Source organism: Corythoichthys intestinalis, chromosome 1 (genome assembly GCF_030265065.1).
Source record: "Corythoichthys intestinalis isolate RoL2023-P3 chromosome 1, ASM3026506v1, whole genome shotgun sequence".
NCBI classification, from domain to species: Eukaryota; Metazoa; Chordata; class Actinopteri; order Syngnathiformes; family Syngnathidae; genus Corythoichthys; species Corythoichthys intestinalis.
This window is the reverse complement of record NC_080395.1, coordinates 62362555-62381206: the sequence shown is the minus strand read 5'-3', so window position 1 is coordinate 62381206 and position 18652 is coordinate 62362555. Positions and strand designations below refer to the sequence as shown.

Sequence of the window (18652 nt, the reverse complement as noted above, 5' to 3'; positions counted from 1 at the left end):
CTGCTCTCAGCTGTTACATGAATTGGTTTATGTGTGTGGTTTCTTTACAAAAAGAAACTAGACAACTTATATATATAATCTATATAATAACTGAAATGCTAATATGCTTCTCCAAACACGATACAAACGGACACTTAAAACACTGATTAGCATAATCGCTAACTATCTTAGGGCTCCGTGCTAAGTAGTAATGTCTCATCAATAAAGAATACACACAATACAATTGGCTTCATTTACTCACCTGTGACGGAGGCACACTGGACCTAACAACACAAAAGACATTCTAACTAGTCTCGACACTTTGTAATGTTATTGAATCAACAACCCAATCTGAGTGATCCATGTACTAAGAATGAATGACAAATTTTTCAGCATGGAGCAGTTTCTCTATTTTGGAATAAAACATTTAGGTTATAAAGAAAATTTTAAAAAGATTAAATTTATCTACCATGCCATTTATCCTCACGAGTGTGGCGGTAGAAAGATGACATTTTTTGAGGAATAGTCACTTAGCCAAACCCAAATGTCTTGCTCGTTCGTGGATGGTGAGCTAAAACTCTTTTGAGCTCTGAAATAACCTTGATGCGCAAATGATGTCATGCCGTGATCACTGCTCAGATCAAATTGCTCTCGAGTCAAGACTTTCACCTGACCCTTCACATTTTAGAAAACATTTGGTAGTTGATCATCTTTGGACCAGTTAAGTAAAGTTAGTGAATGTTTTTGTTGCATACCCAATGAGCTTTCTCACACTAATGGCATAATCACAACACAGTTGATAGATATCACTGTGCTTTTTTTTTTTTTGCCCAGATTGTTTTTGTTCAGTCTAGTGGGTTACTTGATTGGTCACTCATTTAAAAAAAAGTGCAGTCAGTCTATGATTTGTATTTTTTACTGAGACTGATGAGATTTGCTTTATTTGCATGTTCAGAAACGCCACCGCCAGGCTACCTCAGTGAGGATGGAGAGACCAGCGATCACCAGATGACACACAGCATGGACACAGGCTCGCCGAACCTATCGCCCAATCCTGTTTCCCCCACGCACAATAACTTGGGTAAGGATGGTTTTTGTTTCTTGACATTTGTTTTCTTTTCTGTCTGTCCACCCTCACTCGCAGACAAACGTTGTGATAGAACGTCTCCCCAGTGGGAAGGCTGTGTTTGGTTTGACTCCTTTTTGTGAGAGGAAACCAGGTGATGAAAGAGCCTTTTGTTTTCCTTGCAACGTGTTAGCTGTGAAACAGCCAAGATATCATGTAGGCTTACAGACATCAGTGACAATATCCGATGTTTATCCGATCAGGACGGAAAATACCAGGGGTCTTGGCAAAGAAAAAGCATCAGACCCAACGAAGCTTGTTTCCATACATGAACGCTGAGGACAAAATGTTGCAGGTGACCAGAACCAGAGGAATTTTTTGTAGCGTGCCATGTAATTTGGCCATTTCTGACTCCAGTGTCCAACCAGTGAGGCCTGAATTTCCACTATTTGGCTGGTGCAAGCTTTTGGGACAGCAAATGATTTTGAAATTGCGTGACGCAAGCTCACTACAGTATAATGTTTTCCACACTTAGTTGGTCTCTCCATGTTCATGTGGTCTTCATCAGCATTGTGCTTTGTCTACTCAGTCACACTCTGAAACTGGCTTATTTTGTGACCTTGAGCCTGCTTTACAATGTAGCATTTTGGCGGTCTTGGAAAGCTTCACAGCCATTTGAACACTCATCATCTCAAAAGGGAACAGTCAACATAAAGGGGCAAAGAGACGTGTAACCTTACACGTCTTCTAAACTTGAGAAATAAGTGCAGGACTATGAGATTAATGGCATATTTTTGGGGGCAATTTCCTATTACTTTCTTCTAAGTCAAATCCATATAGTAAGATCACATGCCTTTGAATGATGATGATGTCATGACTTGACAAGCTCAAAGGGATTCATTGAAAACATTTCAGCTACTGTAAATTTTGGACTATAAATACATATATACATACAAAATACATATACACCTGACTATAAGACGCACCACCAAATTTTACATCATAGTGATGTTGAAATAATGTTGTGATGTAGTGTTTTGAATGGTTCACTTAAGAGGCATTAAATACAACTCCTAGCAAAAAGTATGGAATCATCAGTCTCGGACGAGCACTCACTCAGACATTTTATCATGTAGAACAATAAGCTTGAAAAAATAATGAATTAGTTCTAAAATGCAACCCTTTAGCATTCAGAAACACTAAAAGAAATGAATAAAAAAACAATGTGGTGGTCAGTAAATGTTACTTTTATAGAGCAAATGCAGGGAAATATATATGGAATCACTCCATTCTGAGGAAAAAATATGGAATCATGAGAAACGCACCAGAAATAACAATCAAAACGCATCTCTAGTATTTAGTAGCACCAACTCTGGCTCTTATGAAAACTTGCAGTCTCTGAGGCATGGATTTGATGAGTATTTTTCATCAATTTGGTGGCAACTCTCTTCTATTGCAGTTGCCAGATCATCCTTGCTGGTCGGAGCCTTGCTGTGGATCTTTTTTTTTTTTTTTTCAATTTCCACCACAGGTTTTCAATAGGGTTGAGGTCTGGGTTATTTGCAGGCCATGACATTGACTGGATGAGTCTTTCACCAAGGAATGCTTTAACAGTTTTAGCTCTGTGGCATGATGGGAATTTTGATGTTTTCTTCATTTCTTTGTAAATCTCACTGGAACAACACCAAACCAAAGTTCCAGCATCATCACCTTGGCAATGCAGATTCTTGACTCTTGACACCTTGCCCAATACAGATTCTTGACTCTTGACAAGGCGCACAGAAAAATCTGTTTATTTCATATTACATGAAATATTTTATGCTTCTGAATGAAATGGACCGCTTGGATGTGTGTGAAAGCGATCGATTATTGTTTAATTTTTTTTATTCCCCCGCTACGAAAATGAGAGACTTCCGGCCATGGTCTCGGATTGAGGAAGAAGGCGAATGTGGCGTCAGCGGACTAATCGTTTTCACAATACAGCCATTACTATAGTATGCAGAAGGACTGCGGATTCAGCTGATTTTGCGGATTTACTCGGTTATTTTTTGCGTCACGCCAGCCCAATGTGCTGCAGGCTTTTTCGTTGTTCTGAATCTTCCCCCCCACTGGGCTGAATTCTAAATAAGCTGAAATCGTTACTCTGCCAATGTCATCACCCAGATGGAGGCGCTAGAGCGCTATAATGACAGGCGGGGCTAAATGGCAGATTAAAAGACTCATTTCTCGTTATCTGCGCTTTGCCAAATTGTCTCAAAATATGATTTTATTTAATCCGCATAATTTTTTATTTTTATTTTTTTTAATCCTGTCACAAGAAATTTAAAGCTATCGATGGCAGCCAGTGAGTTAATGATGATTTTCTTTCTTTTTTTTTTTTTTTTTTTTTTTTTTTTTTTTTTTTTTTTTTATATTTACATGCTTGTAATTCATTGGTGGGGGGAAATGATAAATACCCACTCAACACTAACATACAGTACATACTTACTGTATACACACCAAAATACAAATGAGGAGTAGGGGAATATGTGTTTTCTTTCTTTTTTATTTTTCTTAATGTCCAGAATAGAAAATACTGTATGTATAAAGTTCTGTATGTTTCGTCGCACAGTGTGTTCATTCAAGCAATCTACCTATTAAAGTTTTTTTCAGTATACATTGTATTCATGTTAAACAGGTGTAGTGTCGACTGTCCACTTGTGGTCCCCACACAATTACAGCCCTTTCTAAGATCAGATGAGATTGGATGTTTTCACATGGCTGCAAACTACATTTTACTGCACACAGTACATTGCACACCAACTGGCATTTGTTTCTGTTGTCATGGAAGAAATTTACTGTACATTTTGTTTTGGGTATTCTAGTCTTATCGCATGTAACCTGAACCCGTGACTCATTGAACACAGTTTTGTGGTCCTTTTGGATTTTAATTTAAGTAGCCCTCATCTAAACTCTCCTTCCAACAGATCTCCAGCCTGTGACATACTGCGAGCCAGCCTTCTGGTGCTCCATTTCCTACTACGAGCTGAACCAACGAGTAGGAGAGACCTTCCACGCTTCACAGCCATCACTGACGGTAGACGGTTTTACAGACCCTTCCAATTCGGAGCGGTTCTGCCTAGGCCTTTTGTCCAACGTCAACCGCAACGCTGCGGTGGAGCTAACGCGCAGACACATTGGTAAGCATCCCCCAATGAATCAGATTCTTTTTGCCACAACAGTGTTAATAGACCTTTCACATTTGACACTCTCTCACTACATTGGCTGCTCATATCTTGTTGCTGGTATTTGTCTGACGACTGAGCTGTCTTTGCTTTTTTCAAGGTCGTGGAGTCAGACTTTATTACATTGGAGGAGAAGTGTTCGCCGAGTGTCTCAGTGACAGCGCCATCTTCGTTCAGAGTCCTAACTGTAACCAGCGCTACGGCTGGCACCCCGCCACTGTATGCAAGATCCCTCCAGGTGATTCCTCAAAATGGAGATAAGCGTAAAACCTTTCAAAAAAAAAAAAAAAAAAAAAAAAAAGATAAATGAAGTGGGCTTTAATACTGGTTGCATATTGGCTTTTAAGTGTTTTAATATATAATTTAAAACTATTATAATCTATATTTTACCCATTGTCGAAATTGTGGTGGACCTACCTCTATATACTGCCTGAAAACCCTGGCAATTGCATATGGGGTTTAAATGTAGCACAATAATCAAACCCAAAAAATATTCCTTTAATTATGTATTAACATTATACACTCTGTTCGTTGCATTTATTATATTATCCATTAGTGGACATCAGAAACTGGTATTTTAAAATATCAATGCAGAACTGTAAGTTTAGTTCTTAATATATTGCTGGAAGTCAAGTCTTAAAGATGTTGCATGAATTCAATTAAATCTATGACCGTTTCATTTACGAATTATGATTTTTTTTTTCTTAAATGTTTTTATTACATTCATTCATGTAGGACACTGGTCTCAAACTTGCGGCTCATGGGCCACTTGCGGCTCTCGTTTGACATTCAATTTAGTATTAGTGTCGCCTGAGGGGCAATAAAAAAATATATTAATAATTTTAAATAAAAGGAATGAATTAAGGATCTCTCTTTGGAGAACACATTTTATTTAAATCGTAGTAAAATGGAAAAAAGCAATGAGTAATAAAAATATGACTCATTCTAAATTAAATTAATTTTAAAAAAAGAAAAAGAAAACTTCAAAAAATAAATTAGAACTAAGTGATGAAAAGAGAAAGTAAGAAAGATTAAATTCAATTTCAAATAAGTGTGGCCCGTGTGTATTTTGCTCTGGGAATTGTATTTATTTATTTTGTTTTTTAAATCCTTTTGTGACCTCACATTGCTTAAAGTGCGTACGACAGGAGAAAAAAAGTCTTAAATAGCATGTGAATAATAATCATATTTTGAGACGATTCGACTATATACAACAATTTGGCAAAGCGCAGATGACGAGAAATTAGTCTTTTAATCTGCAAGTTAACCACGCCTACCATTACTGTTTACTTTGTAATCACTGTATTTGCGGCCATTTTTAACACAGAGTTGCAATTTCTGATCGGGTGGAAATTTTGACAGAACACCGGACACAGGAAGAGGGCAATAAGCCAAGTATAGTGCTCTCCCGGCGGGGGTGGGGGGGGGGATGCGGCAAGCCGCCGGTCGTCGGCCGAGTGGACAAGGAGTATGTTAGCCACAAAATGCAAGCCACCTCCGTATTAAAATGATCCCAGTATTTGACATAATACAAAAGACGATTTACTCACTTTCTCATAAGTCCAATGGTCCCACAGTTGTGGGGCTTGTTTTCGCCAATATCCGCCGGTGAATGGGAACCTTTTGAAAGCCCAGGCTCACACGCCTCTCCCTGGTGCAGCAACATTTTTCTGCAGCCATTTGGCTGGCGTGATGCAAAAAATAAACGAATTAATCCGCAAAATCAGCTGAACCCACAGTCCATCTGCATGCTATAAAGCAATGCTGTATTGTGAGTTGCTGACCCGGGTGACGTCACAATCGCATTCGTCCTAAACCAGAAAACTGGAGCTGGTAGTAACTGATTTTCATGGCGCGGGATTCAAAAATTGAAAATATTAAACAATCGATTCCACACACATCCAAGCGGTCCATTTCATTCATGAGCATAAAACACCGTGTGAAATATGAAATAAACATGCGTTTTGGTGTCATACGCACTTTAACTCTTTGGCTGGCATTGATGGCAATAGACTTCTAATTCATTTAACCGAGAGGGACTGGAAGCGATTGAATGAGCAATTTTGCTCTTGTATTGACTACGACAACATATACTCTCTGACTGTGCTGGCGGTGAATGAGTTAAGCTTATGAAAACATTTGAAAAGATGTCCACCGTAATTACCACTGTCCCTGAAAGGGTTAAATTATGTAAGTAATGAATTGTGGTCAATCGTAATTCATTAAAATCCAAAAGCGTTATTAACCCTTTAAGGTCTGGGCCTATTTTGTCTGATTTTGCATGCCTTTGAAATTGCCTTTATATTTCAAAGAAAGAATTGTTTACGATGGCCTGGTTTGGTCCCTTTTTTTGTGACACCTTGAACTTCATGTCCAAACTGTTGTTTCCTTCACTGACCAATTATAAATCATCATTTTGGGCCCAAAAAGACCAAAAATTCCAAAATCGTTTTGTCAAAATTTTTAATATTGATGTCCAATTGACAACCAAACATGCGTAACGAACCGTTTTGAAACTTTGTAATATTTATTCAACATGTTAGGATGAACATTCAACCAAAAAAATTTAGAATAAATAGTCTTATATTTGACAATTCAACATAAACAACAGGTATAGCCATAGGCCATAAAAACGCATTTTGTGCTTCCACTGTGACTTCGAAAGGGTTCGTTTGATTTGTGTTTTTTCATGGAGCTTCCGTTTTGAAAAAGGACAAGAAATGATGGAAATGTAGACATAAACAAATGATCCATGCAGCGTTTTAATGTTTTTTTGAGAGGACAATAAAACTATAAAACTTAAATGACAATATCTCACGTTTTAGTTGGTCGATTGACTTCAAATAACAACGAGAGTAAACCGCAACTTCCGCACTTTAAAACAAGACCAACCAACGGCATGTGGGTGACGTAATTAAAACGCGAGGGCGCTTCAAAGACGACGTGCGCTGAGGATGCGCCGGCGCGTCCTTCGACTCTCAAGGGTTAAACTGTTTATTAAAGAAAATAATAGATTAACAGTCGTAATTTTTTTCTATTGAAAAAAATATATATATATCACCTATGTTGTAATTTAATAATCATGAGTAGGGCTGCAGCTATCAATTATTTAAGTAATCAATTAATTGGTTCGAATAAACAAGTAATGTGATAAGGAACATTTAGTGCGTTGCCGAATAAATTTTAGGACATGTAAAGCAAAGGCTTGCTAAGATTGCAATCGCCAAAGACCATAAAATGCTAATACAAAATAAACTTTCTGAGTGTTTTTTTTCTCCAAACTATGTAAAATTGCACTTTCATTTCACTAGAGCAATAAATGCATTTAGAAATAAATTAAACTACCTGAGTTTAGCCTCAAAAAGTATAAAAAAATAATAAATGAGGATTAAAGTAGAACTAAAGAACAATTGGCTAACTTGAACAGCAAAAGTCCGCTAGCTTAAATGCTATAAAATATGAACATTTTTTTTTTACAGTGCTCTTAACAAATCGTTCAAACACATATTCCCACAAAAAGCTGCTAAGTTTACTTCCAAACTACATTACGAATGCATAAACAATCGTATTAGCTCAAAAAAATTTACAACCTTATGATGGTCTTAACAGGGAGCTGTTAGATCCAGCCATGTGAAATGAGTGAAGCCATGTTCACTGATGCCACTAGAGGGCAGTGTATACACGCAAACGAATAAAACTAAATGCAAACACTTTCAAAACAAACCCTTACAACGCAACTCCAATTAAATGAATCCTTGAAGCAGAAAAATCTGATTCAAAGCTTTTTTCTAATCAAATTACTCGAGTTAATCGATTGATCGTTGCAGCACTACTCATGAGTGACTTTGATGAAGCAGACACATTGTTGGCAATTTAGCCTGCATCAGAAGTATTTAATTATCCTTGACTGCTTCAAATACATTTAGAAGTTTTCCGGTCGTGCGTCTGTCTATGTTGGACCATGATGTAACAAGTGGTTACGTCATCTAATGTTGTCTCTTTCTCCCGCTCTTCTGCCAGGCTGTAATCTGAAGATCTTCAACAACCAGGAGTTTGCTGCATTGCTGGCCCAATCTGTCAACCAGGGTTTTGAGGCTGTCTACCAGCTCACCAGAATGTGCACCATTCGCATGAGCTTTGTCAAGGGCTGGGGGGCTGAGTACAGGTAAGTTGCAGCTCATTTGGTACAGAAGGTTAGATTTATACACTGCGCAGTTGAAGTGAGCCCAAAAAATCCCCCAAAATACCCAATAACGGAGTTCTCACCTATTTTTCAGGCATATGGTATTAGGAGTGGGAACCTCTTGGTTGCTTTACGATACGATACAATTTGCGATACAAAGCTCACGATAACGATGATCTGACGATATGGTGATAGACGATTATCGATACATTGGTCAGGAAATCATTCTAGAATATTCTACAAACAACTAATAAACAGAAAAACAAGCTTCTGCTGTGAATTGGAATGAGTTTATCACTAGTAGACGTCCAATCCATTTGAACCGGGAGGGTGGCACCGAATAAACAAGTCTATGTCCGTCAATGGCAGCCAATGCCAGGCAATGAGGTAATTTTGGGCTATTTAAGATCATTTACCTGTTGATTTTCAGTTACATCCTGTTGATTTTGGGGTATTTTACGGGTCACTTCCTGTTTATTTTGAGTTACAGAACAGGAAGGGACCTGGGAATCACCCAAATGAATAGGCAGTGACTCAAACTCAACAGGAAATGACCTGTAAATGCCCTGAAAATAGGACAGAATGAATGTGAATGCTCTGGTTTGGAATGAACAAACGTTAACAGTCTAAATGGATTCAGCGTCGTGCACCGTCAATGCAGCCTTAGAGTTAACTGAGAGACTATTATGGTGGAAAATTTTGGTAGCAACTTGTTGGTTCCTTTTTTTTTTTTTTTTTTTTTTTTTTTTTTTTTTTTTTTTTTTTTTTTTTTTTTAGACATTGACACCTTTTTAAAAACGATATCTCGATTCTTGGTAGGAGCATATTCATGGGCCCATGAAGTAAAAAAAAAAAATTCTAAATTTGACAAAAATTGTAATACCGATGTCCTATTGATAACCAAACAAAAAAAAATGTTTTGAAGCTATATAATGTTTATTCAACTTAAAAATATGAACACTCAACAGAAAAGAAACAACAGGTATGATCGTAGGCATTTTTGGCTTTTATACATACTGTGGTCAAAAGTTATATCATTCATCAAGTTGTTGAAATGAAGTAAAATGCAGTTTACGGATTATCTCCTCCAAATAAACTCACTAAACCTGTTCACGCATTACTCCCACTCGCTATCGGTGATACTCGATCCTTCTCCTTCTCTTCAAAACACACACCCCTGGCCACACGTGTTTCAATTGTCATTCCCAGTGTGTTGTCAGAATGGAATCATGCGATCGGTAGTTCTCCACGGTGGTTTCTGATAGGAAAAAGGAAGATATAAGGAAGGAAGATGTAAGGCCGAGACTTGAATGGAACAACACTTCTTTATTCAGTGTGCTTCTCATCATATATGTCACAGAGACATAACAGAGATTCCTTTTTATACTGTAATACCACACCCACAGGAAGTGCACACTATGGCAACAGCAGTGTGACATAAATATGTCACATCTCCTCCCCCCTTACATAACATGTCCCAGAAATAAACACAAAAATACCTCCTGTTTTCCCCTCATTACTTATTACTTATAAATCCAATCTATCAGGCGGTCGCCTGTCGCGTGCAGGATACCGACGTTCAACAGTCACTTCCGATTTCCCACTTGTGGAAACAGGTTCCGATACCGTTTCAGGTTCCGTTTGTGCATACAATTACAGCAGGATTGTTTGGGTTTGACACATCCGGTAAGCTAGACATTTCTGGTATTTTTGGCACATCTGGTAAGCTAGACATTTCTGGTATAATTACACTGCTAGCATCATCACAATCAATAGACAGTTCTGGAGTAGTGTCTGGTGTTCCCAACAATTGATCCACATGGCGACGCCAAACACCATCAGCTGTCTGAACGGTGTAGGAAACAGGCCCGGTTTGAGCAATGATGGTGGCAGGGGCCCACTTTTCCTTACTCTGGTAACTCCGGGCCATAACAGAGTCACCAGGTGCAAAAACCCGGTTCTTGGAATGCAGGCCTCTGTACTTGACTTGCTTCCGTTGATCCATTTGAACAATCTCACTCAGGGTTGGTGGTTTCAGAAGATCCATGCCAGTTCGTATTTCTCTAGAAAACATGAGGCTCGCTGGCGATACTTTGGTAGTTGCATGCACAGATGTTCGGTATTTGAGGAGAAATTCGTGTAGTCTCTGATGGAGTGTACTTTGCCCTTGTGATGCTTTGAGAGCATGTTTGAGGGTCTGCACAAACCTCTATGCCAAGCCGTTGGTTGCCGGGTGATAGAGAGCCGACTTAATGTGTTGAACCCCATTGGCTTGCAGGAATGCAACCATTTCTTTTGACACAAATTGGGGCCCATTGTCTGAGACGAGTTGTGCAGGGGCTCCGAAACGACTAAACATCTCCCCTAACTTCTCAATTGCCTTTTCCGATGTGGTTGATTTCATGATAGCTTCCTCTGGCCACTTACTATGGGCATCAATAGCAACCAGAAACATTCGATTTTCAAAAGGCCCCACAAAGTCAATATGAATGCGGTGCCAAGGGTCCTGAGGAAAATCCCAAGGATGAAGTGGGGCTGCCTTCCCATGGGCTCACCACCTGTGGGAGGGGCCAAAGGGGTCGGGTGCGTAGAGAGTTAGGCGGCAGCCAAAGGCGGGGGCCTTGGCGGTCCGACCCCCAGCTGCTGAAGCTAACTCTTGGGACATGGAATGTCACCTCTCTGGCAGGGAAGAAGCCTGAGCTGGTGTGTGAGGCAGAGAAGTTCCGACTAGATATAGTCGGACTCTCCTCCACACACAGCTTGGGTTCTGGTACCAATCCTCTCGAGAGGGGTTGGACTCTCTTCCACTCTGGAGTTGCCCATGGTGAGAGGCGCCGGGCAGGTGTGGGCATACTTATTGCCCCCCGGCTTGGCGCCTGTACGTTGGGGTTTACCCCGGTAGACAAGAGGGTAGCCTCCCTCCGCCTTCGGGTGGGGGGACGGGTTCTAACTGTTGTTTGCGCTTATGCACCGAACAGCAGTTCAGAATACCCACCCTTTTTGGAGTCCTTGGAGGGTGTGCCCCCTCTGGGGACTCCCTCGTTCTACTGGGGGACTTCAACGCTCACGTGGGCAATGACAGTGAGACCTGGAGGGGCGTGATTGGGAGGAACGGCCCCCCCGATCAGAACCCGAGTGGTGTTCTGTTATTGGACTTCTGTGCTCGTCACGGTTTGTCTATAACGAACACCATGTTCAAACATAGGGGTGTCCATATGTGCACTTGGCACCAGGACACCCTAGGCCGCAGTTCGATGATCGACTTCGTAATCGTGTCATTGGACTTGCGGCCGCATGTTTTGGACACTCGGGTGAAGAGAGGGGCGGAGCTGTCAACTGATCACCACCTGGTGGTGTGTTGGCTCCGATGGCGGGGGAAGATGCTGGCCAGACCTGGCAGGCCCAAACGTATTGTGAGGGTCTGCTGGGAACGTCTGGCAGAATCCCCTGTCAGAAAGAGTTTCAACACCCACCTCCGGCAGAACTTCTCCGTTGTCCCGGGGGAGGTGGGGGATATTGAGTCCGAGTGGGCCATGTTCCGCACCTCCATTGTTGAGGCGGCCGATCAGAGCTGTGGCCGTAAGGTGGTTGGTGCCTGTCGTGGCGGCAATCCCCGAACCCGCTGGTGGACACCAGCGGTAAGGGATGCCATCAAGCTGAAGAAGGAGGCCTATCGGGCCTTTTTGGCCTGTGGGACTCCGGAGGCAGCTGACAGGTACCGGCTGGCCAAGTGGACTGCGGCCTCGGCAGTCGCCGAGGCAAAAACTCGGACATGGGAGGAGTTCGGTGAGGCCATGGAAAACGACTTCCGGACGGCTTCGAGGAAATTCTGGTCCACCATCCGGCGTCTGAGGAGAGGAAAGCAGTGCACTATTAACACTGTGTATAGTGAAGATGGTGTACTGCTGACCTCGACTCGGGACGTCGTGAGTCGGTGGGGAGAATACTTCGAAGCCCTCCTCAATTCCACCGACACGCCTTCCTTTGAGGAAGCATAGTCTGGGGACTCTGAGGTGGGCTCTTCGATCTCTGGGGTTGAAGTCACTGAGGCGGTTGGCAAGCTCCTCGGTGGCAAGGCCCCGGGGGTGGATGAGATCCGCCCGGAGTTCCTAAAGGCTTTGGATGTTGTAGGGCTGTCATGGCTGACACGCCTCTACAACATCGCGTGGACATCGGGGACAGTGCCTCTGGATTGGCAGACCGGGGTGGTGGTCCCCCTTTTTAAAAAGGGGGACCGGAGGGTGTGTTCCAATTATAGAGGAATCACACTCCTCAGCCTCCCCGGTAAAGTCTATTCAGGGGTGCTGGAGAGGAGGGTCCGTCGGGAAGTCGAATCTCGGATTCAGGAGGAGCAGTGTGGTTTTCGTCCCGGCCGTGGAACAGTGGACCAGCTCTACACCCTCGGCAGGGTCCTCGAGGGTGCATGGGAGTTCGCCCAACCAGTCTACATGTGTTTTGTGGATTTGGAGAAGGCGTTCGACCGTGTGCCTAGGGGAATCCTGTGGAGGGTGCTCCGGGAGTACGGGGTACCGAGCCCCTTGGTAAGGGCTGTTCGGTCCCTGTACGACCGGTGTCAGAGTCTGGTCCGCATTGCCGGCAGTAAGTCGAATTCGTTCCCAGTGAGGGTTGGACTCCGCCAAGGCTGCCCTTTGTCACCGATTTTGTTCATAATTTTTATGGACAGAATTTCTAGGCGCAGCCGAAGCGTTGAGGGGGTCCGGTTTGGTGACCTCAGCATTGAATCTCTGCTTTTTGCAGATGATTTAGTGCTGTTGGCTTCATCAAGCCGTGACCTCCAACTCTCACTGGAGCGGTTCGCAGCTGAGTGTGAAGCGGTTGGGATGAAGATCAGCACCTCCAAATCCGAGACCATGGTCCTCAGTCGGAAAAGGGTGGAGTGCCCTCTCCGGGTCGGGGATGAGATCCTGCCCCAAGTGGAGGAGTTCAAGTATCTTGGGGTCTTTTCACGAGTGACGGTAGGAGGGAGCGGGAGATTGACAGGCGAATCGGTGCGGCGTCTGCAGTAATGCGGACTCTGCACCGGTCCGTAGTGGTGAAGAAGCAGCTGAGCCGAAAGGCAAAGCTCTCGATTTACCAGTCGATCTACGTTCCTACCCTCACCTATGGGCACGAGCTTTGGGTCGTGACCGAAAGAACAAGATCCTGGATACAAGCGGCCGAAATGAGTTTCCTCCGCAGGGTGTCCGGGCTCTCCCTTAGAGATAGGATGAGAAGCTCGGTCATCCGGGAGGGACTCGGCGTCGAGCCGCTACTCCTCCGTGTAGAGAGGAGCCAGCTGAGGTGGCTCGGGCATCTGGTTCGGATGCCTCCCGGACGCCTCCCTGGAGAGGTTTTCCGGGCATGTCCCACCGGCGGGAGGCCCCGGGGACGACCCAGGACACGCTGGAGAGACTATGTCTCTCGGCTGGCCTGGGAACGCCTTGGGATCCCGCCGGAGGAGCTGGTTGAAGTGGCTGGGGAGAGGGAAGTCTGGGCTTCCCTGTTAAAGCTGCTGCCCCCGCGACCCGACCCCGGAACAAGCGGAAGATAATGGATGGATGGATGGAAGTGGGGCTGCAGGTGGATTGTTGCGAATCTTCTGGCAATATTTGTATTGTCGTTACTCTTTATTTCAGTGCTTTGACCTACCCATTTTTGACACTTTTAGAGTTGTTTTAGGTACAATTTGGGGATTTTGTTGGTGCAAACAAAGCAAAGTCAGTAAAATTGAAAGTCACAAAAAATGAATAGAGGAACTAAACGGGAATCGGGCTTAGATCTGCAGTGTCAATCCAGCCAAATTGGTGTTTAGCGCTCGACAAATGTCACGACTGGACAGAGTGAGGGCCCATCCCAGAGGCCATCCTCCCCCGCTCTCATTTGTCTGCTGGCTTTCCTCAGCTGGCACGCCACATCTATTTTTAAACAATCACACATGGACTCTGTCGAAAAAGAGATGTCAGACTTTCCCTCTTCTGCTCCCTCCCAGTTTTCCACGCAGTCTGACTCACTGATAATAAGAATGATTAGCGCCCACGGGGGAGAAGCCATTGTGCGGGAGTGGCGGCGGGCCATCTGCACTCGTGTCCATGTGGAGACATTTTAAAAAAGGGATTTAGATTACTGGGCCAGCCAAGACCTCCAACGTCTCGATCTTATATCAAGCAGAAGGATTTAATTCTTTTGGCTCTACTCTACTCTCTACATTCATAGAGAAATGATATCATAATAAGCATGTTTGCAACTTGTTAATGTTTTTTTTGTTTGTTTGTTTGTCATCCCAGTACATCCTTGCCAGAGTAGTAAAAGTTTGCTGACTCATGCAAATGTGTTTGCAGGCGACAAACGGTGACCAGCACCCCCTGCTGGATTGAGCTGCACCTGAACGGCCCCTTGCAGTGGTTGGACAAGGTGCTCACGCAAATGGGCTCCCCCAGCATCCGATGCTCCAGCGTCTCCTAGGGCATGCTAGTGACTGAAAACAACCAGCCAGTACGCAAAGATGATCCTTCAGTCCACCTTTATACTGCTCTCCTTCCCCAGTAGCACTTTTTATACACTACACTAAATAAGGCCTGCGTGTTTTTGTGGCATAAGGGGGAAAAGTGCATTAAAGCAGGACCATGTCAGTAGGAATTCTGCTTGTTGATCGTTCTTGTCACATCTTCACTAAGTGAATGGCTCAACCGAGGTTTTTTTTTTCAGTTAACAGATTGACATATTTGTTTTGGGATTTTTTTTTTTTTTTTTTTAATGTTCTTATCAAACCAATGTCATCCAAGTATTTTACTGTTGTTCATCCTCAATTTAAAGTTTACCAGTGTCTTAAAAACATGTTTGACATGCTATCATTAAAATACCAGAAAGATTGACTTAATACCACACATGGCCAACAATAGCCCACTCTAGATCACAGTGGCTCAATCATCAATCAAAAATTCAACCGTGAAACAGTGACTGATTATAAAAAGTGTGCGTTATGGACAAGCACTCCAAGGATGCGACTACAGGTAGTCCCGGTATTACAACGTATTCGACTTACGCGCATAAACAGTATCATATTGTACCTCGCATTATCTTATTTTTTACTTTACTTTATTAATATGACATGTTCTGTCCTCACTAAACTAAAGTAAACTGAACTGAATTTGTTCAGCTTTACAGACTGCAAGCAAGGCAATTGTGCTTTTGAAGCTTTGTACTTCCTTCACTTTTGACAATTATTAAAGCTGTAAAACACATATGTACACTTAAGTTCAAAACATCATGCATTTTGACAATAAAACACTTGACACAAAACAATTGGTGTTCAAATGTCCATCTAGTCCAGGGGTGGGCAAACCGGTCCTCGAGGGCCGCAGTGGGTCCTGGTCTTTGTCCAACTGACCCAGCACAGATAGTTTAACCAATGCGGTTTCAGCAGAAATGAGAAGCACCTGACTGCAATCGACTGATTGCACTTGTAAAACAGCAGATTGGTGAAAAGGTGTCCTCTTAATGGGTTGCAACAAGAACCCGCACCCACTGCGGCCCTTTGTGGAATAGTTTGCCCACCCCTGATCTAGTCTGATTCATATGTAAATTTAGTAGATTAAATTAGCCTAACTAGCCAATCACTCAAACGTAACTCCACAAACTGTAACTGTAAACTTAACTACAAATGCATACACAAACATATTAGCTGAAACAACTTACAGCCTTATGAGGGCCAAACCAGAACGCTATCCTTTATCCATGTCAGTTGTCTGAGTCTGCTTCTCAGTCATACGAGGCGAATCCTGCTTGTTGATCATTCTTGTCACATCACACTTGTCACACAGTCATACAATGCGACAGTCCAGTTCGACCTAACTGCCATCAGAGGGCAGTGTATCCTCCATCATTAAACAAAATACAATACTTTTGGGATACAGTGGTACCTCTACATACAAAGTTAATTCGTTCCAGGACCTTGTTTGTAAGTCAAAATGGTCCTATGTTTAGCAGGATTTTCCCATAAGAATACATTAGAATTCCATTAATTCTTTCCACAGCCCAAAAACCTACACTAAATCCTTAATAAATACTGCTGGTACTATTTCAAATGACAATTACTCATAGCCAATCAAATAAATTATAAAAAAAAGTCGTAATAATAATATAATTCCTGTAATAATGTAACGAATCGGGTTCTAATGTGGCGGACGTTTTTTGCTTTACCTGAATGCACCGCGTAGCTGACGTGACAGAGAGAGGGAGCGGTGCGGTTGAGAGTTTACTATCATTTTTAATGTTTTGTTGAGAACACCGTCAACTGCAGCAGACAGTAGGTGTTTTGTGTTGGACAAGTTCTAAAATAAATGATAAAAACCTGACGACGCTGGCGATTTCTTTGGCGATGTTACCGCAATAAAAATTGTCACCTTAACTTATAAAGACCTGCGAATGGTGGTCGGAGGAGGACCGTGGAGATCATAGATATTCTACGGCTGTATTGTTGAGTCAGTTCACGGATGCGCACCCCACGCTCATATCTCCGATTTACGCGGAACTTTGGGATACGTCGCCAATATAGGAACGGAATTCGTTCGTAACCTTTGGACTACCTGTATTTGGATAAAAGCAATTATTTAGGCAAAGATTTTCCTTTAAATTGTTCCCGTTCACAAAAACTTTCTTACTCGCCCTGCAAGCTCACATCAGGAAATTCCATGTTGTCATTATCTTTCTCAGTCATGTCTCAAGGCGGACATCTAACAGGCATCCACAATGAGGATACTGAAGACATCTCATGCGCTTAACATTTGGATTAACCTCGCAAGACAGTTTGTTTTCCCTACTTAATTATCATGTTTAAACTCTCAGGACTGTAAAATAAACAATAAAAATATAGCCTAATCCATTTGTATACAGCATTCAGGGGAAAAGACAAATATGTCACATTTCTTTTAACTTCTATTTTTCTAAGACATAACCTTTTCTCCCTGCAGCTTTTGATAAAGGGAAATGTCAAGATCAAAGCATGTAAATAACAGCTGTGCTAAATCTTTATTTTTACTGTGTAGTTTTTTCTTTTTGATCCGTTTACCATGTACAAAATATAATGTTGATGACTTCCGTCAAAAGGCAATGTAAGAATTTTCAGTCTTAGCTTTGGTTCTAGCAGAAGGTGCACTTCCTTCCAAAGTAAAGTCCTGAACATGGACAAGATTTCTCCTTACGAGTATACTTCTTTTCATAAATCCAGCTTTGACCATTATGCCTGCCCAGTGGTGCTAATATTTAACATTGTTGGGACATAAAACTACCGTAGTGTGTTGACACTAACAGATAGGTGGTGACTTTCAAACATGTCAAATGTTCAGTTTGTTTCAGAAAAGTAGTATCTACCAATCTGAGACTGTGATCTCACTTTGTAGTGACACTGAACGCCACAGTTACAAGTCCTCCAAGGGTTCTTTCTAGGACCCCAAAGTATTCTTTGTACCCTCTTTAGTAAGTGTTTGTGCTTTTTCAAATTGTTCACTTTATTAATTCATCTGTATTACCAGTAGTTGAGATTTTACTTCATTTTGGATGTCTGGTATGCAATAATTTCCTTAGTTTTCTTTTGTCTATAAAAATGTGTTGCTTTGTACATTTCTCTGGTTCATGAAATAAAAAATATATCTATCTTGTGATTCTTGAAAATACCCACTGATCGAAAATCTCACACAGTGTGAAATGTCTCCCTAGAGGTATAATTAAAAGTTGATGTTGAGAATCACTCTTGAATTATATTCGCTTTTTGTCTGGAGACTTTTCAGATTTTAGTGGTCCCTGTGCTCGATTATCTTATCTTTGTGCTGAGATTTCCTTGACCCCCTCAGGCTAATTTGGCACCGTCTTCAGAAGCAATAATTACAGGCACAGAAGTAGGCAGACACTCTTGTTTCTTAGACTTGCTGCTGTGTGCAGACTAATGAAAAGCATAACCATTCTTCCTGTCACAGACGCATCGCAGGGGTTGGAATATGAATGCTGACTTTGTTCAGATGCCCTTGAGGTTAAAAAGGGCTGCACCCGTCCGTCCCTTTTCCAAATCATTTTTGTTACTGCTTGAGAAAAAAATGTGCAGAGCTCCATAGGTGTCCCAGGAAGGAGTACGCTATTAAGATTAAGTACTACTGTAAAGGAGATACTTTACTAAGCATAGCTGCAACATATTTTAACGATTTAAAA

The 18652-nt window shown here is 42.2% G+C and overlaps 1 protein-coding gene across 1 annotated transcript in view; it reads left to right on the top strand.

Moving 5' to 3' along the window:
* Positions 1-18076, top strand: part of smad3a (SMAD family member 3a) — a 58595-nt gene extending 40519 nt beyond the window's left edge. The window contains exons 4-8 of the mRNA XM_057835317.1: positions 935-1060; positions 4012-4224; positions 4370-4507; positions 8290-8434; positions 14791-18076. Of these exons, the coding sequence (XP_057691300.1) occupies positions 935-1060; positions 4012-4224; positions 4370-4507; positions 8290-8434; positions 14791-14914 (746 nt within the window). The 3' untranslated portion in view covers positions 14915-18076. The remainder of the gene's footprint in view (positions 1-934; positions 1061-4011; positions 4225-4369; positions 4508-8289; positions 8435-14790) is intronic.
* Positions 18077-18652: the final 576 nt, after the last annotated feature.